Source organism: Plutella xylostella, chromosome 20 (assembly GCF_932276165.1).
Source record: "Plutella xylostella chromosome 20, ilPluXylo3.1, whole genome shotgun sequence".
Taxonomy (NCBI): Eukaryota; Metazoa; Arthropoda; class Insecta; order Lepidoptera; family Plutellidae; genus Plutella; species Plutella xylostella.
This window is the reverse complement of record NC_064000.1, coordinates 7,124,680-7,147,182: the sequence shown is the minus strand read 5'-3', so window position 1 is coordinate 7,147,182 and position 22,503 is coordinate 7,124,680. Positions and strand designations below refer to the sequence as shown.

Here is a 22,503-nt window from a genome sequence, read left to right as displayed (position 1 = left end):
GTCTCCTTCCAATGAAGGAAGAGTTTTAGGCCTAGTCCACCACGCTGGCCTTGTGCGGGTTGGTGGACCGCAACACAAGCAATCTTGTGCTGAGAGTTAGTCGGGTAAGTGGGCAACCCGACTGTCAGATGATTTCAAGCTGCCCGAAGGCCTCTCGCCGAAACAGCAACCGGGTCCCTCGACTCCCACGGCTTAACATGCTGTCCGAAGCACGGAAGCGCCCAGAAAACAACAACTTGAAATCGGTCACCCATCCAATAAGTGACCGTACTATGTGTTGGTAAAGTTCAATGATCAGTTGTTTACGATCACTGATGCTAGCTCTACTACAGATGTTGCCAAATCACCAGTTATTAAATTAGACAACCTTAATAATATTTAGATATAAAATGGATATAAACAAGAAAGCAAGATCAAAACACACTGTATCGAGACAGTAAGTCACCAAGATGATAAAGTTACTTAATTTTAGTCACATACTATGGAATGCTACTCGAATGATAAGATGTTCAGATAGTAATGATAGTATAATATGTTTTAATTGTGGGTTCAGTAGAAAATATTTACCCGTTCATGAAAAAATATTTAACCTCTACAAAAAAAAAAATTTTTTCTAACTGAAATCGTGAAATAGTTAGTTAATTAGGGTTTATGTCATTCAGACATAGATTCATATCTTTTTCATGGCTTCAGCTGTGAAGGGCTATGCTGTTTCTCTTCTGATAATAGTTAGCTATTGTCCGCTACTAATAATATTAACTTACTCATCATTTGTAGAATGCACGTGATTATAAAATCATCTACTGTACCAGCAAAGTTGACAGCACAATGATGATGCTGTAATCATAAATAAGATATGTCAGTATTACCGTTAATGTTATGATTGTTTTCTTTTACTCCAATTTATGATGTAATGCAAACACTCATTTACAATATTTACTTACTCTAAAGTAAACAGTAGCATAGTTACTCCATGATGCTATGGGACGGTGACTCTAGACGAAGACAGGGAAATCCAATTAAATATTTACATTGAAGAGATCGCTATCTACCTTCAGATGCGGATCTTGGGGAAGTTGGGGAAGCAACAGTTATCTAACAATTTATACTCTTAATTTACTCAGCTACATAATCTTCCTTGTGACTTGAAATGTGTTTGAACATGTGAGTTACACATGCTTCTAAATATCGATAAGATTTTGGACAGTGCCTGAAGAAAATTCAGAGCAAATTGCAAAAACTACGTATCACTCTGTCGGAGAACCGATAACCGATGGGATGAACGTGTTATGGAGTGGAGACGACGATTAGGCAAACGTAGTGTGGGACGCCCTCCGGCTAGATGGGGTGCCGACTTGCGAAAGGGTGGCTGATTTGAAGATTTGATTCGGAAAGCAGTGGATTGAATCTAGTGACGTGTTTTGGGATTACGGCCACACGGAAGCTTAGACTATGACCCTTTTTATATAGCACCCAGTCAGCCTTTCAAAATTTTAGGGGTGTGGTCACGCAGACTCATCTCATTTTTTTCCATGACACGATAGCAACTGTCTGATAAGACCGAAAGAAACTAAAAATATAAAAGCAAATAAGTAACACTAAGATAGTATTTTGTTACTGTTTGTTTACTTTAGGAAGCTAACACGAGTTTCACGTACTAAGCTACTGAGTGGATTCCGTATGATGACTTTCCTTAACCAAACTAAGAAGTTTTTTTAGGACAAACCAAACAGGACATGGCTTCTTTCATTATTAATTTATGGGCGTAAGTATTTATAAGGATTAGTTATAGTAACTTCTGTTGTTTAGAAAGGTTTTTGATTATAACGTACCTACCTAATTCTATAGACTATAGTTCACTAGAATTTGTATAAGTAAGTCGTATTAGTTTTAAACTTTATCGATAGGGGCGCCTGGTCAACAAGCCGTACAAATTGCAGTGAATCGAATCTTGCGGCTGTGCAAAATCGAGATTTCCCTTCTAGGATGACCGGATGTAATGTATCCAATATTGGATAAATTAGTACAGTTAATAAACCTATGGGGTATTATTGTTCGTCATCCATCATCCATGAACCCAGCAGTTATCAAATCGTGCCACGATTTTGCACTCCGTATCTATCAGATGCAAACAGAATGCTAAAATCACGCAACGAATAAAAATATTACAATATACAGGGAATTTCCGAGCAAATGTTTGTTCTAACGTAAAACGCTGTTTAAATAGTATGAGTTTAAAAGAGCGAAATGGGAAGGAAGGAAGTCATACCGTCTCAGCAGTTTACAGATGTAGGCTGCTAAGAGAATATTTAGGTAGAGCGCTAAAAAAGTAGGGAGATTTAAAAGACTGATAGAATACTTAAGTAGTTAAATAAATTATTTTGTGAAAATATATCATTGATATATCATCGATAAAATTTACTGCTGAAATGGCTAAATACAATTTTTTGTGTGCCGAAGGCAGTAAGCTTAACCAAATCATTTGTGCCGTCTTAAGTAAGTATACAACAGTTTTCTCTTCTAAGCAATCGATTATCAATAACTTGACCATCGACACGTGAAATATCATTCAGTGGAATAACATAAGCTTTTGTTTCAGTAAACTTGCCAATGTTGGCATACGGGTCAGCTATTGGTTGGATGTCTCCAATGACTCTACTCCTCCAATCAGACCAGTCGCCCAGGGGCACTCCACTCACTGACCAGGAGATCTCGTGGATGGCGTCAGCTGCTTACTTCACTTCCATTCCCGCCAACTTCTTGTTTGCTTACTTGGCTGACAGGTTCGGAAGGAAGATCTCTATGCTGATTTGCTCATCACAATTTGTGGTAAGTAGTTTACTTATTAAGGCTGCTTTACAGATATGTGCTATGCAGTTATACTGCGGTGGCTTATTAGATCAATTGCTTATTTAACGCCGAGTTGCACAATGGTACATTGAAACTAACGTAGACCTTAATTCTTGTTGTAGGTCTTTTCGACCCGTATACTCTGTAAAAGCAAGAGAGCAAAATATCTTACATTTACAAATACCTTAATTTAAAGTAACTTTGTACAACTGGGCGTCTCAGAGAGACGACACTCACGAGCAATGAAGTAGTTCCACATGCCATTGAATTATTGCATATGCCACTGGACGTGCTTGTATTTAGATACTTATTTTATGCCCTATTGACAATCGATTACCGATTATGCGTTCAATAATGTAATCTTTACCTTCTTCTTGCAGTGCTGCTGGTTGGTCATGCTCTCTTCCATGGAGACCTGGGCGCTGGTGCTGGCTCGAGCCCTGGTGGGCACCGGCATGGCGGGCTGCTACGTCATCACGCCGCTCTACGTCAAGGAGATCAGCGAGAACTGCATCCGAGGGGCTTTGGCTAGCTTGGTAAGACTGTTTTCTTGGTCGACTTCAAATAACACCAGGTATAATACTAGGTCCTAGGTCCATAAATTTTATACGGGATGGATTCCGAGGCACCACTGAAGGCCTATAATTATTATGTAGACATGTCCTGTAAGTATTTCCTGCTTTTTCAGTAAGACTCAGCGGCTTCATGAACTCTAGGCCGTGTTTCGTTTTGAACACCATAGTTATAGAAAAGGGGAGGGCAACCACTGCTCATTCGCCAATGCGACCTAAAAGATCTATTATATTGAACACCATAAGAAAATACACTACCTCTATAGCCTCCATATTTTCTTCAACAGATGATCCTGAACCAAACCCTGGGGACGCTGTTGCTATATGTGCTGGGGGACGTGCTGAGCTACCGAACGTGTCTGCTGGCGTGCCTCGCTGTGCCTGCCGCCCATCTGCTGTTGTTCGTGATGATGCCCGAATCTCCCGCCTTTCTTGTCAGAAACGGTGATATTAAAGTAAGTGTACCTAGATGACGTTTTGGATCTTTTTACAGAATAAATTGCAATACTTACTTACTTACTTACTTATTCCCAATCTCCGCTGGGGAGCAAAGGGCCGAAGTGAAGCGCCGCCATTCTTTACGATCTTGGGCCAGCTCAGAGACATCCGCCCAAGACATCCCCGCCTGGCCCATTTCCTTGTTCACAGAGCGCTGCCATGTCTCTCGCGGTCTGCCGAGTCTTCGTTTACCGCCCTCGGGGTGCCATGTCAGCGCTTCCTTTGGGACGTCTTCAATAAATTGCAATGCAAGAATCAATATACCTATCGATATGATATCGATTGAAATTCTGTGTGAGAGATGATCCATCTTGACAAAAGTTATGAGAAGATATATTATGCTTAAGTATACCTGATGTTAATATTTATTTTAGCATTTTACCTTGTACTTTGTGGCTAATAAGTTTAATAATAACAATGAATTGTATTAAAATTATAGGAAGGAACCAAAGTAATGGCATGGCTGCGCTGTCGAAGCGAGAGCGACCCTTCAGTTCAGCTTGAGATCAACACCATAAGGAAAGAACTGGAACAGGAAAGCGGTAGCAAGAAATTTGCCCTGCGAGGAATTTGTAAGTACCTTTTTGCTGTCGTCTTAACTTGTTAGCTGCCTATCAGAGGATCTATCCAAGATACAAACACATTTTTGGCCAAACAAGCTGTTAAAAATAATTGAAATACTCTTGAACGATCAAGCTATAAAATTATATTTTTCCTTTCAGTGGCTGACAAAATTCTGTTCAGAGCTTTCCGTATTGCAATGGTACTGACATTGGCAAGAGAGATATGCGGTGCAGTGCCAGTGCTGAACTATGCTGGCGACATCTTCAGGATGACTTCAGAAGGTGGATCTGGCCTGCAGATAACCCCCAACCAACAAGCCATGGTGCTAGGAGTGTTCCAAGTAGCTGGATCTGCTGTGGCATCAAGCTTTGTGGAGAAGACAGGAAGAAAGGTATGAGATTACTTTATTATTCTTTTTTAAAAATATTTTAAATGGTAGGTATTCACCTTATTAATATCGATCATTATCAAACTAGATTTATTGACCTTTTATTTAATACGTGCTATTTATGATGGTCATACATACTTACTACTCTCTATCTCTACATTACTGTATCTTGGCTAACCAAATTTAAATAAAAAAAATCAATATCTAATTCAGATTTTAATTTCAGGTGTTGCTCATCTCTACCAGCACCGTGTTTGGAGTGAGCATGCTCGGTCTCTCTTCTTGGTTCCTGCTGAGAACTCTTGGAATCGACGCTCCCAGCTGGCTCCCTATTGGCTCGCTGTGGCTCTGCATCTTCTGCAACGGCTGTGGCTTACAACCAGTGTCGATTGTCATCGTCAGCGAGCTGTTTTCTTTCCAAGTAAGTACCTGCCTTGGAGTCCCAATTAATATTAGTTTGGCGTTTGAATAGAGTTAGGTACTTTATAGAAAACTATAGAAGAATTACGATCACAATACAAGAATCCTAACTTCTACGTATAATAAACCCCATAAACTTACTTTCATATTAATAATGTATAAACCAACCAGCCAACAACATTTTAATTTGAAATACTATTTTCCTTTCAGTACCGAAGCACTGTCTCCGCTATAACGTCCTCTACTGGATGCTTCGCTGACTTCATCCAAATGCTTCTGTTCAAACCTCTGGCGTCGCTAGTCGGAATCCATACACTGTTCTACGGTTTTGCCGGAATCTGCTTCGCCCACTCTTTGTACGTCACCTTTGTGGTACCTGAGACTAAGCTGAGGAACTTGGAGGAAATCTACCATAGACTGAAGACCAGAGCGGAAATCGAGGAAGATGAAAAAGTACTTAAAATTAAGGAGCTTGGTGCTGTTGTGTAAATATTTTTTGTTCGATTAGTTTGCATCAATGAAGTTTTTGATGTTATTGTTATTTAATTTATTATGATAAAGATCTTGTTGTTTGTATTAGTAGTAGGTAAACAAATTTTGTGAGAGAGAAATTTCAATTGACTGATGATATTGAATAAAATACACATAAACTAAAACAGATTTTTATTTTATTTTAACAGCTAAATAATTAATACTTTATAATTAAGTATTTACTTTAATTTTCAGTGCATGCAATCGGCTTAAAATTTAATTGAATGATTTTGTCGGCAACAGCATAGATAGGTTCATTTATTTTATTAAAAGTCATATCCGTTAGTGTTCTTAAATCGGATACTTTTTGCAAATTAAATTTATATTTATTGTACACATAAACACCATCATTTGAACCAACAAATGCATTTCCATTTGTATCTGTAGTTAAAAAGTCAACATCATAATGTTCATGTATATTGATGGCTCTTGTTCCAACCTTTACCCTGAACAAAGTTCTGTTGTGAGTAAACAGAATGTTATCATCATTATCAATAACAAATGAATCCACCACACTTTCATGCAATTCTGGCAGAAGCACACCATCATTTTCGTATTTGAATGTTTGTCTTCTATGGTTAGTGTAGTATAATATATCTTTGAAGAATAGACACACAATATTGTCATTAACACCAGGAAGTTTCACGGGCACTTTTTTATCATTTAATGTGTAAATACCATCTGATCCGCCAATGTAGACTACGTTATTAGTTTGGTCAACAGCTATGGTTCTTGCATTTTTGATTCCATCAATGACACCGGCTTCCCGATTTCCAACAGTGACGTAGCCAGCTGAACTACTTGGAGGTCTACTAATTAGATTGTATGTAAAATAAATAGTATGATCGTTCTGATTGTAGACCAAATCACGTATCCTGTTTATACCTTCTTTCAAAACTGAAAGCTCTGCGTATCTGTTTCCGAAAGTCACTCCTGTGCACTTTTTATCTCCCAAAGAAACTGTTTTGAATATAGAGAAGAGTAAAATGATTGCTTCTTTCATCTTGTGATCATAATATTTCTTCAACCACAAGATTTAAAATGAATTCTGTAAGGAAATTTTACATGATGAATAAAATATTAATCATATTGAATAAATAATAATTGTATTATAATGTGTACCAGAAAAATCATAAATAACTTTACCTTATTATTATAATGTAGCAGGTAGCTAAATGTAATCCAATAAGGTATTGATAATTAATTCACGATTTAACAAATTACAATACGACTATATTTAACCCACTCTCGAGTCAATACTACTACACAATTACACAAACATAATATTTAGAAAATAATCTCAGTGAGACTAGTTCAAGATCATCACTTTATCAATGTTTGTTTATTAATTAATATTTCCTCGAGTCAAGTTGAAGGTAAAGATCAGATAAGAGACCAAACCATACCAAATGACCTTTATTTTATTACTATTGATAAGCATTAAAGTAACATAACATAGGTAAGTACATAGACATATTTTTAAGTACTTACAGAATTATTGAAACAAGTTATGTTTAGTACCGTTAAGAAAATAAATGTGGTTTTTTTTTCAGATATTTTCATTAAAGTCCATGATGTTTTACCCAAATCACCTGATTGTTTTAAAAGTAAAACTGGCTCGCTATTTTCACGTCTAGATTTTTTTATAACAGTGCAAACTGCAGCAGCACGACGGTGTAGGTGGCGACGACGCCGATCACTCGCAGCGGCAGCCTGGCGTCCACCGTGAACAGACCACATGCACTCCAAGCGTCGTATTCGCATCCACTCACACGCAACACGTTCTTACAGAATCTCGACACTGCCACTGCAACATAAAACATGTTAAGACATTAAAATCATAAATCCTTAATCTCATCCATGCTGGTGAGGATTTGGAAGTAAGGCCCAAGGTTCTAATAGACTATTCGAGATTTTATTTGTCCTGTCAGTAAAAGGTGTATGTAAACACAATTTAATTCAGAGAGAATTATTCTGGTATTTGCTTACACACGAATAAGCACCGTACATGTTGAGGAGTACCAATAAATAATAATCAGTAATAATCATCTACAATAAAATGTGTCTTTTTTTTCATGCAATACATTAAACGTGATTGGTGCCTCCTTTTAAGCAGAGCCTGTGACTGAAAACACCGCTCTTCCTTCTTACAGCTATGTATGGTCATAATAAACAATAACTAGGTAAACAATATTGGGAATCTTACAATCTTTGTTACACTTTAACACTATCAATGTTGTTGTGTTGGCATTCCTGATGTTCGTGTCCAAACATTCACATTTAGTGCTCAGTATTATGATTAGAGTGAAGATCTTCATGACCCAACACATATAACGAACGACTATTAAGTAAATCATTTCTGTTCCGGTATAGTCCTGAAAATTAAGAATAACTTGGTCTTATAAATAAAATAAACGATAAAGAATTTGAATGATACCTGATGAAGAGTGTTCTGATCTTACTATTGGCATTATAACATGCGCTTGAACATGTAGCAAAGAAAATAAAAATAGTTCAACTATGTACACGAGAACCTGAAATGAAAATCAATGTTTAGGTAACGAATTGTATTATTTTGCAATGTAACTATAAAACATATTTATCATGATCAAAATTACTTACAGCCAAACCAAAGACTTTCTCTATTATCTTTAGAACTTTAAAAACTAATCTGTATGTCTCAAAAAGCTTTTCCAGATCCGGAGTTTCCTTATCACGTGTTATGTCTTCTTCAACTTTCAAATTTGCAAATTTTTCGACGTGTTTCGACCAAATTTTTAAATTGTTTGATAGAAAATCAATAAAATATATGGGGTAAATCATGTTAATGTCATAGAAGAACCTAGAAGATGTGAACACTAGGTCTTGAAACTGTGTTATTATGCTTTGTTGGGGAGCGATGATCATGTTGCTTAGCGCCGTTACCAGTTGACATATCATTGTTGCAAAAATCAAGCCCCATATAAACGGTCGATATTCTCTTTTATCCTGGTCTAGTACCACCAAATTTCTTCCTATCTCTTGTACTTTTAATAGAATGAGAACAACTAAATGGCTTCTGAAAACACCTATAAATAAATTCGATACAAACTCTAGAGTGATGGTTGATTTATCAACTATTAGTATGAACACTCTTGCTGTAGACGCTTGTCTATTTGCTAATTCTAAGAACAACTGAGTTAAATGTACACTAACAAAAAAAACGTTTGCAAAAACAGAAATCACGATGTAAACTTTAGAATTAGGTGTGATGAAATTGTCTCTCAGATTGAATTTAGACGAAAAACTTAATTCATTAGTGAATGCGAGGGGTTTAATAACTTGTTGGATTTCACTATCCACATTGTTATTTAGTAAATATTCCGCTGGGGCTACCATCTTTGTGATAACAATTACTGGAGGTAACCGTGGCACGGTTGCTAATGCAAGCGTGTGTAACACAAACGTCTACAATTTAATCAATATAAAACCTAATACATTAGTAGTAGCATAAATTACAGGAGGCGACCTTCAGAATCAATGTAATCAAAAGTCGGAACTAATATAGAATTCATTAGGTTTCAATATTTACATGATGCTGTACAAACATGATATAAAATAATATATACGTATTATGTATGTAAAATAATAACTTATAAATGAGTCACAGGGGTTGCTGTTGCTGGATTATATGGCTTACGTTCGAATACCGACGACTATTTTCATCCAAATTGGTATGAATAGAGTATCATTAATTAATCAATCAAGTAAGTACTTAAGTACTTACTGAGCAACTAAAAATCAAGAAAACAATAATATTAGTACCTACAAAGGTTCCAATTCCACTCGACAGAGCCACGTACCTACACTGGAGTACAATTTTATATTGGTATATCTTTCCATATCAAGAACGAAAAATTTACCTCCATCTTGATCGCCAAGTGGCAAATGTCTCAATAACGCATTCTTCTATATATTATGACTAGCTTTTAATTTTGTAATTTTATTATTAATGGTATGCATGCACCAAATAGTCATGTAATAATATTTGTACGCCCCCAAAGGGCAGGATGTAGCTGTACTTATAATTTGTAATAACTTGCCATTTACCTACATTCATGCAAATAAAAATATTCTATTCTATTCTATTCTATTCTCTTTTCGTGTTGGTGGCGATTGGCAGACCACTAGAGGATGTGCAAATCAAAGCTAGCTTTAGAAAAGTACTTAAATGTCCCTTGGATTAGCTTCAGTCTCTGACGGCACAGGGTTCTCTGATACTATGTGATGACGTCACTTCAGGAGGCTCCTGTCATGAGCACCAATAATAATGAAACGGCCGTACGAGATACCCTAACGGTATAATAATTGGAATCGTCCGAATTGGGCTTCTGAGGACTTCATAATAATATTATGCTAAAACTGTGAGTACTGAGTAAAATAAAACTAGAGTATAGTTGTAAGATTTTTAGTTCACTCTCTTGTGTGAGATGTTTTCTTCAACCTGCTAATAATCTTCTTTGAATTTTTCGAAGTTTTTTGTCGTATTGTTTTGGTCTCTTTCAAGAGATCTATCATCTCCCCAATATCTCCATAAAAAGCATCTTTGTCTGATCCATCTCTCCTTGGGTCCATAGGGGGTGTATTGTAAGATTTGCCTGAAGGTGAATCAAAAATACAAACCAATAGCTGACCAAACAAACATAGCAATAGGAAAAACACAAATGTTTCTACAGATATTGAATCAATTTTATGTATCGCTCGCTGTATGTGAATTAATATCCTCATAATTTTCTAATATTCACTTATTTACAATGTCCATTATTTGTAATACTGTGTAATACTTTGTCCATCAAACAAAATAAAATAACACAGAGCAGGGGGGGGTCAGTGCCTTAATGGCTGAACTTTTAGTAGAAGGTAGCGCCATCTCTTTATGTTACTCTAAATACCAAAAAAGATGTAAGATGGCGTTATGAGCAAGACCCTAGAACAATAACAAGACACATACATAAGTAGGATTTGAATGTTAACATTGTCATGATCTATGGCTATTATGAAGAAATTGCGTGTCAGTGTCAGTCCAGTTGTCTTACAATGTCTCGCAAATAACATTTTTGTAATAAAAGCCTATACTCTCGGTATATCGTTATTTATAAATTTTATATAGGGTAACGTAACGTACCTAGGGACATTTTCGACTACCCCAACTTTGAATGAAGCTATCACAGCGTACAACTAAGATATTAATGTGAAATTTTCTTTATTCGGTAGGATATATAATCTATTATCACTAGTATTTGTGCTAAATCTTTAGTGCGGCCAGTTTTTATTAAATTAAGATAAAAGTAAAAATGCTTGTTTTGACCCAAGGTACGTTACACGTTTGTACCTTGGGACACTGTTTCTTATAGCTTTGTACTATGGAAAATGCAAACTTCTAAATAACGCCTTATATCTCTGTTCTTATTGATTTACTGCATCTCTCTTCTGTCTAGTTTCACTCTGGCACTAATAAGAACAGAGATATAAGGCGTTATTTAGATGTTTGCATTTTCCATAGTACAAATCCATAGGAAACAGTGTCCCAAGGTACAAATTTAATCGTGTCCCAAGGTACAAAAAAGCAATATTTAACCAAAATTTAAATATGTTTATTTTTAATTAATAGGAATCTTTCAAATAATTCCCATGTCATAAAATTAAATAACTCAAAAGTTATACGTGACATCCATGTCTTTATTTTGAGCATGCCTCAATGAGATAAAGCAACACAAAAAACTATACAAAAGCTACATTTGACTCCAAAAAACTTCATATTGTCTTCACCACACACTCGATGCTGGTATGATCACGAGACTCACTAGTTTTGCCAAGCGAGTAAAATACTATGCCTAGGGTAGAATTTTAATGAGTTTATTTAGCCGGTTTTTAAATTACAATCAATGTCCCGAGGTACAAGCGCCCCAAGGTACGTTACGTTACCCTACCTACAAATAAAAATAAACATGGTGTGTCAAGAAAAAGCATATTTATCCGCAAAAAGTGTTTTTATGAAATTCTTGTGACCTGACAGATTCCATATGGATCCAGGTTCCATGTGGTTCCACGGGAACCGAGCTGAAATGGCGGCACTGGCAAAGAGCGATCGACATCTTCATATCCGCTGAAGATTAAAATACAATGTGTACCAAACTGATAAATGTCGGCAAAGATTTGCCTCGCGAGGATAAATGATGCACTATTGGACGAAATGACTTTATTACCACAAGTGACAAGATTTGCTTCTCGTGGGAAACATAAACTAGCAAAACATGAATTGGTATTCATGGTGAAAGGAATAAAAAAGGAATACACACACCCACTTGCATATTATTTTACAAGTGACATGAACAAAACTGAACTGAAACATTGTTATATGCGAGGTAATAAAGAATTATATACCTAATAATTAGTTTTTTATTTATTGTTGCATGTAGGTAGGTACATAAATAGATTGATCTTACATTTAGCTAATAAATGTAATAACTGTTGTGTGGTGTAACTACGTTAAGGCAAATATGTCTTATATCTTTATAGATTGAAGTTAATAGCCGGATCCCCGCCAGACGATCCAACGCGATCCGATCGCGCGATCCAAGGAATCTTACATACTAAACTTCTTGGATCGGGCGATCGGATCGCATTGGATCGTTTGGTGGAGATCCGGCTATTAACTTGTGATAACAATATCTATACATATATACAGGGTGTCCCAACAGGGCACCCTGTATGTATGTACAATGAGGCTGAGAAATATAAAGAGATGGTGCTGTTCAGTATGACGTATAGAGAATGACAAAAAACTCCTCGAGAGTGCACTCTTTTCACAATTGTTTATTTTTTCTCTATGACACAGAGTAGGTAATTTATAAAATAATGCATGGATCATGGATTATTACGTCATTACACCATTTTCCCAACATTTTCCAGGGGCCCAGGGGCAAAGACATGGGTGACACTTTAAAATTGTACGTTATTATTTAGGTAGTAGGCAAGGACTTTGTAGTAGGTCTATGTTTAGGAATATGGTGTTCTGTGGTTATTATTTATGGCAGGTAAGAGCCTTTTGGCGACTTAGGTCTATCAGCAAAAATGACTAGGTATAAAAATGGCTAGAACGTGGATATTGTCAAGAAAGAAAATTGGATTAGGATTGATGAAAGTAGGACCCAAGAGGACCATATTTTTGACAACTCGACTTTTCTACCCGCTCCTTACCCGCTCTATAATCCTTCTGGTTTTATCCACTCAATCTGAATTTTCTCCACTTTACAATACGTTACTTCATTGCATCTTAATTGCTTCCATGGGTTATCGAGATGTTTGTTTGTTTGTCCTCCGCACGCCGTCACCGTTGCGATGCCGATGCCGTCACGTCACGAGAACGAGATTATTTCAGGCCGAGTTTATGTAATACAAAATGCCTATTTAGGCAGCTAGAGTCCGCGTACAGTGTCTCGAGCATAGGATTCGATACTATTTTCGAATCTACACGAAGGGTCACTTTTACCAAACGCTAAACGTATTCAAATCAAATTTTAAATACATTTTGTACTAACTGACAGACGTATGACAGGCTACTAAATACGTTTAGCGTTTGGTGAAATTCCACCTAACATATGGAAAAAACAAATGTCACTTTTGGAACTAACTTTGCCTTACATTTTGACAGTGACAGTTGACGATACGCAACGTTAACGGAGGATCGAAACTTGTGCTCACGACTCAGGCCAGGTTAGTTCTCGATTTTGCCACTGGTGGCGCGGACTCTACTGGGTAGGGAAATAGGTACTACAACAATATCTATAAGTATCTTTGCAAAATTATAACACCAGATTATACTATAAAATGATTTTATTTCATACATCGTGTTAAATACATTAGTCGGGTCGTATACAAAGTATTCAAGATTATGGAGTAATACAAAAGACTATTAATCTTACAGAATTCTATTTCTATATTTAAAATGATTTATATACTTAGGCAATTATGTTTCTTTTACGGTCATATTCTACAAAGGTAGGCAATACGTAGGTAGGTAGTTAAGTATAATTTTTAGCACAAAGTCTTACAAAGTTCGTCAACTTACATGAACGTACACAATACACTATTTTTTTATTTTTGACGCTCTTTGAATATACAATTTCTAATCGAGATTATTATGATAATTATGATCAACATAACAATTATAGACAGAAGATAGACACACAAATTAAATACTTATTACTAAACGTTCACCAATTTTTTTTAACCCCTGTATTCATAGAACTAGGTAGACTAGGTACTTAATAGACTTTAGTGATGGACGCAGAGTTAAAACTCACTGGTTTGAGAATTATTTCTTCTTCTTCTTTCGTCAATGAACATACGATTTTTTTTATTTGTCCTGACTAAAAAGAGGCTTTGATACCATTCTGGTTGGCCAGGAGTAAGTCTTCCCATGTGTGATCATCTGTAAGCTCTGTGAATACGGGGGTTAGTTTAAATAAGAATTTTATGAGATTTCTAAATCCTAAACATAACTATGGAAATAAATTATTAAATGCAAGAAAATAATACAACAAAGTAACAAGACCAGCTACCATACCATCATCTACTTAAAACTATTATTTAATATTTTAACGATTCACAATATTGTCAATGAAAGCCAAGCTTAGCTTCAATTTCTCCATAGTCGGTTAGATTGTAACCAGGGAAAGGTTGATCAATTATACGTCATCTCCATATTAAATTCTTGACGGATGTGTCAAAAGTGAAGCAATAATCCCTAGTTATGCTCTAACCAATTGTAGCGAAATTGGCACTTACTGTCTTAAATGACGTAACTTGTGTGGATTTGATAGATTAGCAGCTTACGATATTGGCAGATGGTGGCACGGGCACAGATACAGGTCACAGGGTTATTTAAATATAATAACTCTCCACAAACATGTTTCTTTAAGAACGAAATAAATAAATAGAAGTCTTTTAGATACATTTCACTAATTATTTACAAAGACTTAGCTAACCTACATAAGAGAATAAATAAGTCAATAAATAAACAGTCAAAACTTACACTAACTAAATAATTATTGTTAAAATCACCGTTCCTTGGAAATCATCCACATAACGAATAAGATTATATTTCATCTATTCGATTACGGAACCCAAAAAAGTATAGCAAGCCCTCATCCAGTTTTTTTGGGAAACACCGAAATTTTTGTACTGCATTTTTTCATTATCATTACAATGAATAAGTTAGATACACGATTAATGGAAGACAAACGATTTATATTTTACATCTGTTTCGAATTGTTAGTACTTATTTTGTATAAAAGGAAATCGTTTAATTAACTACACACATTAATTAATATGGTTGGCACTAATAATTTATCGAGTTAGGTAATTATAACCTTAACAAATTGAATTGATATGGATTATGGAATGAAATATTGCCTTTTGATTAACAGGAATTGGTTCTGGTCGGTTTCAAATATAAATGTAAAGGACATATCCGAGTTACCTACCAGATAGATAATTATGACTGCACTGTCAACATCATTATTTCATAGGAGGTATAGGTACCTATAAATTATAATATTTTTTTCCAAAGTTATAAACCACCTGTGCCCCAATAGGCGTAAATGACTAATTCCAGATTTTGTTTCTATCGGTAGAGATAGTTTTTGGGCTCCTCTGCAATCGGTTCCGCGCAAGTGCCAAGGTGCTTCATCTGGACGAGACTTCTGTAAAAATATTAAACGTAAATCAGAAAGAATCTTTAAATGACAATCATCAAAACCATTTAGTCTTCATCGTCAATATTATCAGTGTGATTGTCCTATTAGCATCTCCTTTTTCACAATGTGTCTGAGATGTCGTTTGATCATCCAGTAGATGGTTGGCATTCCTATGAAGCCTTAATCAATGGATAAAGGCGGGAGGTGGGAGAGGCCACACAGTCTTTGGGCGTGGATGGAACCACTCAGGTACTAGGCAAACATGAAACCATGGAGTGCTTACCTAGACCTGCAGTTCTCCATCTCGAGGAAGCACTTGTTGGAGTAAGTCTTGTCGTCGGTGCCACACACGGGGTCGTACTCGGGAGGGCATACCCGAGCGCAGCCTGAGTACTGGAAGCGAGCCAGGCAGCGCTTCAGTGGCACGACGAAAACGTGTTTTCTGTAAATAAAATGATACCCATCACATACCCATATTAGAAGAGAAGACTATAAAATGAGTTTTGAGATATTTCCGATAAAATTTAAATATCTAAGGGTCTGACAAACACTGCAGAAGCTGGTCTAGGTTTTGTTGCAGTGATGAAAGGATTAACTTATCAGAATAGCTGACTGCTCAGGGAGTAGTTGCTACGTGTCTCCGGGAACCACAGAGAAATATAATCTTCAAAAGTACTTTAAAAATTTAAATCCATGGAAAGCATTTAGAGACTATCAATTACGCCATCTGGTCGCTGTACGTCTGGACACTAAATAATAAATGCCTTACTAAATACCTGCGAATTTTCGTAAATATCCACTCACCCACAATTCTCCTTCTTCATGATACACTCGTTCTTGTAGAACCTATTGTCAGACCCGCAGACGAAGGCGGGCGTGTCGGGGCAGGTCTCGTGGCACAGCGCCGTGGTGCGGCAGTGAGACGCCGACACCGCCACCACGTGCTGCCCGCAGGTGAGGCGACGCAGCTCGCATTCGGACCTGGACAAGGCATACTTTCAAATTGCAGTTGCGGATTATGGTGTTGTATTTGGTGAAATGGAAGGTATAAATTAATAATTGTGAATTGGTTATTTGTGGATTGGCCAGTTATGAAAATGATGATTTGTAAATTGACCTTTACAGCAGCGGAATAAAGAATAGGTATCTAGACGAAAAGCAATTTTTAAGAAACAAGATTTCTATAAGTAACAGAAGAGCTTTTTTTTCAAGAGTAGGACAAGGCTTGTATCTCTGTCGTTAATTTCCTCAGTTTATATACATACCTACTTATTCAATTTTATTTATTTATTTATTTTTTACTTACTTGTATACATTGCCATCAGATCCGCACACGGGCTGCTCCACGGTGTTGTCGCAGTCTTCGTTGCAGTCGATTTCCAGTTTGGGGAGCAAAGTGCAGTTGCCGAAGTGAGCTAGCTGGACGCCCTTCCTGTAAATTTATAGTGTTAGGTTTATTATTTTTGCTCAAGGATTATGATGAGAAAATTGTACGTATATGTATATTTTATTTTAAATGCTTTTAGAAGAAGCAGTTTTCGTTTTTAAGTATTACAAAAAACTCAACGGAAAGAAGATCAGGAGTTGCCTAGAAAACGACTAATCAAACTGTAACAACGAGTTTGATTGTGATACCCAGCCTAGGTAATTTTAAAACTGTTGTAGGTATTTATTTCAATGTTACTACTTTAATAGTTGGCTCAACGTTTTTGTCTACGTGTATTAGGAGAAACAAGCAAAATTTTACATCTCACTCACACTCAACATGGCACAATAAAACTACTAGAGATAGACGATACTCACAGGCAAGTGGCGACCTTCAGGTGGCAAGGGTTGGTGTAGACGTTGGCGTCAGTGCCGCACACGGGGTCCGACTCGACGGGACACTTCACCTTCAAGCACTTGTTCATCTTGGACCTGCACTTCTCCATATCCACCTTCTTGACGATCTTCCTGTTGCTTACACTGAAATTAATAAAACCAGTTTTTAAGTTACTTTCACGTAGGTATTGTTTCATATGGATTCAACTTTTTATTGTTTAAAATAAAAAGTTAAAAACAGGCCAAGTTGTAGTCGACATGATAAACGACATGGTACCATGCTAAATTATACAGGGTGTTGAAAAAAGCCGAAACCTACATGTGCAATTGTGCAGCATGTCTTTCGCAGAATCTTTTTGCAACATCCTCTATTTCCATCTTTTCAAACACGATTCATCGTAGTTATCACGGTGTGGTGAACAAAAGAAGCCTCCTCGTTTTAAGAATCAGTTGTTTCTTTATATACGACTGTAGCAGCACACGCAGTCAGAAACAAACGCTACACCATGCACAGATAATATAACAATGCAACAAACATCGTAACTATTTTTATAGTAGAAAGCATCGAATTTTTCACCGATAGGCTAAAAAAAGTTCCAGGTGTATGCCATCTATTTTCTCTCCCACACAATATTTACATCCTCTTACCCGCAATTAAGCATCTTCATCTCGCACTCGTTCCTGTAGATGTTCTCGTCCGACCCGCAGACCAGCTTCTCCTTCTGTCCGGAGCAGTCCGTGGCGCACGCCTCGCCGCCCGACGTGCGCTCTTGAGACACGCAGAATGCCATTGGCACTTCGAACACGTGTTTGCTGGAAATTGAGATGTGGTTTGTTTATTGATTTGATGGTGAAAATAAGGAGGAGCAAGCAGGCCAACTTGAAAAAAATTATGCCATTAAGAGTAAACCGGTACAGGATATTTTCCAATTTGGTGACAGAATAGAATTCATCTGAGAACAAAGCTGTAAAATATCAAAATCGTACAGAGATTCGACTGCATATCACTTGGTGACTTTCTATTCTTTCTGTGCTGCTATCGCCAAAGATATTATATTATTTGGCTATCGTACCACCGCTAAAACATTTGCCAAATATCTGTCAGATTCATATAAGTTACGTCAGATTTCACTTCGTTACGTACGTTACGTACTGAGGTTAGTATTTTTTTTCTCTTTAGTAACCCGCTGGCCTCAAGACTGTTGGTGTACTTTGGTCACAGGCCTATCCTTATGATAATCATGAATCACCTACCCGCAGTTAGTAGCCTTCATCCGACACGCGTTGGCGTACAGCTTCCCGTCGGAGCCGCAGGTCGGGCGAGCCACGCGCCAGCACGACTCGCGGCAGTGGCGCATCGTCTGGCAGTGCTACTACTGTACTCTATACTTTTGACATACATTCAGCCAGCATCCAGAGACCTAAACCTAAGGCGATCACACAGAAGAGATGTGAGAATCCGCGACGCAAAACATACAGAAGAGACTGGACGTCCCCTCTTTTCTCTTCATCACATGCCAACCCAATAACATGATGATCACTTCTGTCACCCACCCGCAGTTAGTAGCCTTCATCCGACACGCGTTGGCGTACAGTTTGCCGTCGGAGCCGCAGGTGGGCCGAGCCACGCGCCAGCACGACTCGCGGCAGTGGCGCGTCGTCTGGCAGTGCTTCTTGCTGGTGCGGACCACGCCTTGCCTGGAAATTTCAGGTTTTGTTTTGAGATTTGGGTAACTTGAAGTATTGCTGTAAAGCTGTAGTCCAGGGGAATTGCTTTAAGACAGTACTGGCCCTGTAGCACAGGGCGCTATTAAGATGTGACAAAAGTTCTCAGTCGCGTTCGCTCTTGAGGCTGCGCCATGTGAGTGAGCGCGATGCAAAACTTTTGTCACGTCTTAAATGCGCCCCGGACTAGCCCATCAGATCGATTTTCTTCCAATTTAAAATCTATATCTGATGCTCCAGGATATTCTAGCCAAGGTAGCGTATGCCCCTTTTAAATGGCAGCATGATTTTAATAAAATATTATGGATAAGAGATTTTTTGATCTTTTGACTACAATCTACTAAGTAAACTAACAAGTAGGTAAATTGTCAATATTCACACCCATCTATTTTACTTTTATCATCAATTGTTAAAAAAGTACCAGGCACCCATAACTCACCCGCAAGTCAGCAGCTTCATCTGGCAGGTGTTCTTGTATACGTTCCCGTCAGACCCGCAGATGGGGCCGTCGAGCGGCGCCTGCGAGCAGTCTACAGGGCAGTTCTCGCGGTGCGCGCTGATGTTGTTGCAGGCACCCAGATGGGAGAGACCGATGCCTACCCTGGGGATTTAGGAAACAGTTAACGAATTAGTAGGTAGCTGTAGATATTGACACAGAGGTAAGATTTTCTGAAAGCACCTCAGGCACCCAGTCTGTGGCAACTTCGTTCTTCAAACACAAATGTATGGAGTTTGGATAACGTTTTATGGCAGAATCATGGCACCGTTTGTAGCACTGTCAAAATATAAAAAATATGTAAAGTCATGATAAAGTCGAATTTAAAACAATAGTTTATCATGACTGGTTACGTAAAATCTATAGTCCATGAAGGAACTAAATTATAGTTATATTTTTGCCTTTTGAATCTGCTCAGGCGCTATTGAGCCTTAAATTTTACGACGAGCAATCACTACCATAATAAATAATTACCATAGGCATAAATTTATAGCACCAGGCTGAATTATGCAGCAAGATTAAATTCTAAAAAAGGCATCATTTAAAATTTAGCGTTGTTCCAACAATTATAATTTTTCTATTCTATTTTATTTTCTTTGCCGTAACTTTATTACCTAACTACTCTACAGGCATATAAAAAGACAAACCTCTTCCCATTGAATAAACTGATGCTGCAACAATCATCTGATCAAGATGTCGTGACCAATGATGACGAATGATGTCTACCTTGGCAATCCTCTACCCATACAACTTACCTGCATATCTCAACCTGTAGCATGCAGCGGTTGAGGTAGGTGCGTCCGTCGGTGCCGCACACGGGGTCCTTCTCCGAGGTGCAGCGGTGATCGCACTTGGAGCCCTGCTCCCCTACCACCACAGACATACTAGCTACCGTACCAACATCGACACACTAGCTATTAACAATCCGTAAACAGCGTCTCTCGCCTGTCAAAAGTCAGTCAGATCCATACAAGTTACTACAGATTTGACAAGCAAGCGACGCTGCTTATGGATTGTTAAAATATTGAAACATTGACTCACCTCCTATGAGAGTCTAAAGAACTGCACGGCGGTTGGTTGCGATTTCCTCGCCTATGGAGATGGCTTCGTAGCTTGACATTGTCGCTCATCTAGTCAATTCATACCCAAAAAACCAACCTGGAAGCGCCCGGTGTCTCGGAGGAGTACCAGGAGCGAATAACAAGAAGGAGAACCAACGCACCTGCATATCTCGACCTGCAGCATGCAGCGGTTGAGGTATGTGCGTCCGTCGGTGCCGCACACGGGGTCCTTCTCTGAGGTGCAGCGGTGGTCGCACTTGGAGCCCTGTGCGCGCGAGCAGGAACCCTGGTCTTGGGCTAGCCTCACACCTGGGGGAAGGGAGGGGGGGTTGTTTTAAGACCCATGTTAAGCTGCGTACAGACCGGCCCAACGAACGCCCAACGATGGATATTTATCATACATAATACAGGACAGATTGCAGCAACGAAGGTCACCGAAATCCGTTCGTTGGCGTTCGTTTGGCCGATCTGTAGGTAAGTACATAGCTTCACACATACTGAGTAGATTAGCAAGACAGTAATGGCCGATCCTCGACCAATGAACGGCTAGCAATTGAACGAGTGCTCGGCCGAGGATACTGTCTAATCAGGGTATCAGAGTGGTGTATGGTTGGTCGCTAGAAGTATTTGGGTTTATAAGTTACTCTTTGATAGTGTTGTTATATTCAAAAAGAAGTAAAATATCTTATGACAAAATATAATCATTTACAAGTCTGTATAAAGCTATAAAAGTACATAAACGCTGCCAAAATTGTTATTTTATCTGAATTTTTTTTATCAAGTTCTGTTTTAATATTTATATCAGCATCAATACGGATTTTTACTTCTCCTTCCTGAAAACAAAACCACCGAAAACCTCACTTATACAATACACAAATTAAAGATGAACCAGTGAACCTACACACAAGTCCCACTAAATCCAGTTACCTTTCCCGCAAGTCTTCTTCCTCATGTCACACAGAGAGGGGTAGATGTACCCGTCGGTGGCACACACTGGCTCGCCCTGCAGGGCCGGTCCACAGATGCGGGGGCACGTGGCGTCGCGGGCGCTGTCCACCCATTGGATGGCTGGAATAGATGAGACGGTACATTAGGGTTAAGGTAAATAAATAGGAAGGTAAGTTAGGGTTAAGGTGTTTTGGACCGCTGGAATAAAGGAAACATGGATAAAGGCACTTTAGGACATGTACGGAAGTGGAGAAGACAAGACAGTGGTACAGATTCTGCCCGCAGATGCGGGGGCACGTGGCGTCGCGGGCGCTGTCCACCCATTGGATGGCTGGAATAGATGGAAAAGACTCTTTAGGACATGTACGGAAGTGGAGAAGGCAAGACAGTGGTACAGATACGTGGGCAGGTGGCGTCACGGGCGCTGTCCACCCATTGGATAGCTGGAATAGATGTCACGCTACGTTAAAAAAAATATCTCTAGTATTTAAATGCAATACGTGATACGTGTACACCTTCCTCTTTTACTCAATAAGTCTCTCATTCACCCAAAGGTTGTCTGGAGAGATCGCTTTTAGCGATAAGGCCGCCTATTGTGCTTACTCCTTTTGTTATTTAATGTATGTTGTGTGTTTTGTTCAATAAAGATATATTGTACTGTATTGTATTGTACGCTAGGGTTAAGGTAGGTTAGGTAAGTTAGGGGGTAAGATAATTGGCAGTATCAATCACTATCAATAAGATGAGTCCCTCGCCTGTCAAACATCTGTCAGATTCATACAAGTTACGTCAGATTTGACGAGCGAGCGAGGCTGCTTCGGATTCGGTAGTGGTAGCCCCACTGGGTGGTTATCGCTATAGCTTATGGCCCTACTACACGTCCGGAGAC

General features: G+C 38.3%; 4 protein-coding genes across 4 annotated transcripts in view; 1 reads left to right on the top strand and 3 right to left on the bottom strand.

The window, feature by feature from the left end:
* Positions 1-2,259: 2,259 nt before the first annotated feature.
* LOC105387382 (facilitated trehalose transporter Tret1) lies at positions 2,260-5,948 on the top strand. Its single transcript, XM_011558096.3, has 8 exons — positions 2,260-2,496; positions 2,600-2,829; positions 3,231-3,386; positions 3,710-3,877; positions 4,360-4,492; positions 4,643-4,875; positions 5,099-5,293; positions 5,503-5,948. Exons 1-8 carry the CDS (start codon positions 2,430-2,432, stop codon positions 5,779-5,781), a joined length of 1,461 nt encoding a protein of 486 aa, XP_011556398.3. The 5' UTR covers positions 2,260-2,429; the 3' UTR covers positions 5,782-5,948.
* LOC125490121 (ommochrome-binding protein-like) lies at positions 5,944-7,209 on the bottom strand. Its single transcript, XM_048628366.1, has 2 exons — positions 6,970-7,209; positions 5,944-6,871 (listed from the first exon to the last, which is right to left on the bottom strand). Exon 2 carries the CDS (start codon positions 6,824-6,826, stop codon positions 6,008-6,010), a length of 819 nt encoding a protein of 272 aa, XP_048484323.1. The 5' UTR covers positions 6,827-6,871; positions 6,970-7,209; the 3' UTR covers positions 5,944-6,007.
* Positions 7,210-7,437: 228 nt separating this feature from the next.
* LOC105387383 lies at positions 7,438-9,681 on the bottom strand. Its single transcript, XM_038109781.2, has 4 exons — positions 9,632-9,681; positions 8,286-8,357; positions 8,030-8,198; positions 7,438-7,630 (listed from the first exon to the last, which is right to left on the bottom strand). The coding sequence occupies exons 2-4, from the start codon at positions 8,292-8,294 to the stop codon at positions 7,467-7,469; spliced, it is 342 nt and encodes a 113-aa protein (XP_037965709.1). The 5' UTR covers positions 8,295-8,357; positions 9,632-9,681; the 3' UTR covers positions 7,438-7,466.
* Positions 9,682-13,680: 3,999 nt separating this feature from the next.
* The window catches only part of LOC105387403 (serine protease inhibitor dipetalogastin), a 48,450-nt gene continuing 39,627 nt past the window's right edge, over positions 13,681-22,503 (bottom strand). Inside the window, exons 3-12 of the mRNA XM_048628283.1 lie at positions 21,594-21,734; positions 20,828-20,975; positions 19,549-19,710; positions 18,939-19,082; positions 18,033-18,197; positions 17,367-17,528; positions 16,870-16,995; positions 16,368-16,544; positions 15,847-16,005; positions 13,681-15,569 (exon numbers count right to left, since the gene is read on the bottom strand). Of these exons, the coding sequence (XP_048484240.1) occupies positions 15,491-15,569; positions 15,847-16,005; positions 16,368-16,544; positions 16,870-16,995; positions 17,367-17,528; positions 18,033-18,197; positions 18,939-19,082; positions 19,549-19,710; positions 20,828-20,975; positions 21,594-21,734 (1,463 nt within the window). The 3' untranslated portion in view covers positions 13,681-15,490. The remainder of the gene's footprint in view (positions 15,570-15,846; positions 16,006-16,367; positions 16,545-16,869; positions 16,996-17,366; positions 17,529-18,032; positions 18,198-18,938; positions 19,083-19,548; positions 19,711-20,827; positions 20,976-21,593; positions 21,735-22,503) is intronic.

Coding starts and splice junctions, on each gene's coding strand:
- LOC125490121 (XM_048628366.1), bottom strand. CDS start 6,826: ATGAAAGAAGCAATCATTTTACTCTTCTCTATATTCAAAACAGTTTCT.
- LOC105387383 (XM_038109781.2), bottom strand. Junction 7,631..8,029: donor GTTAAAGTGTAACAAAGATT/GTAAGATTCCCA, acceptor TTTATGTTGCAG/TGGCAGTGTCGAGATTCTGT.
- LOC105387382 (XM_011558096.3), top strand. CDS start 2,430: ATGGCTAAATACAATTTTTTGTGTGCCGAAGGCAGTAAGCTTAACCAA. Junction 2,830..3,230: donor TTTGCTCATCACAATTTGTG/GTAAGTAGTTTA, acceptor TTCTTCTTGCAG/TGCTGCTGGTTGGTCATGCT. Junction 3,387..3,709: donor GAGGGGCTTTGGCTAGCTTG/GTAAGACTGTTT, acceptor TTTCTTCAACAG/ATGATCCTGAACCAAACCCT.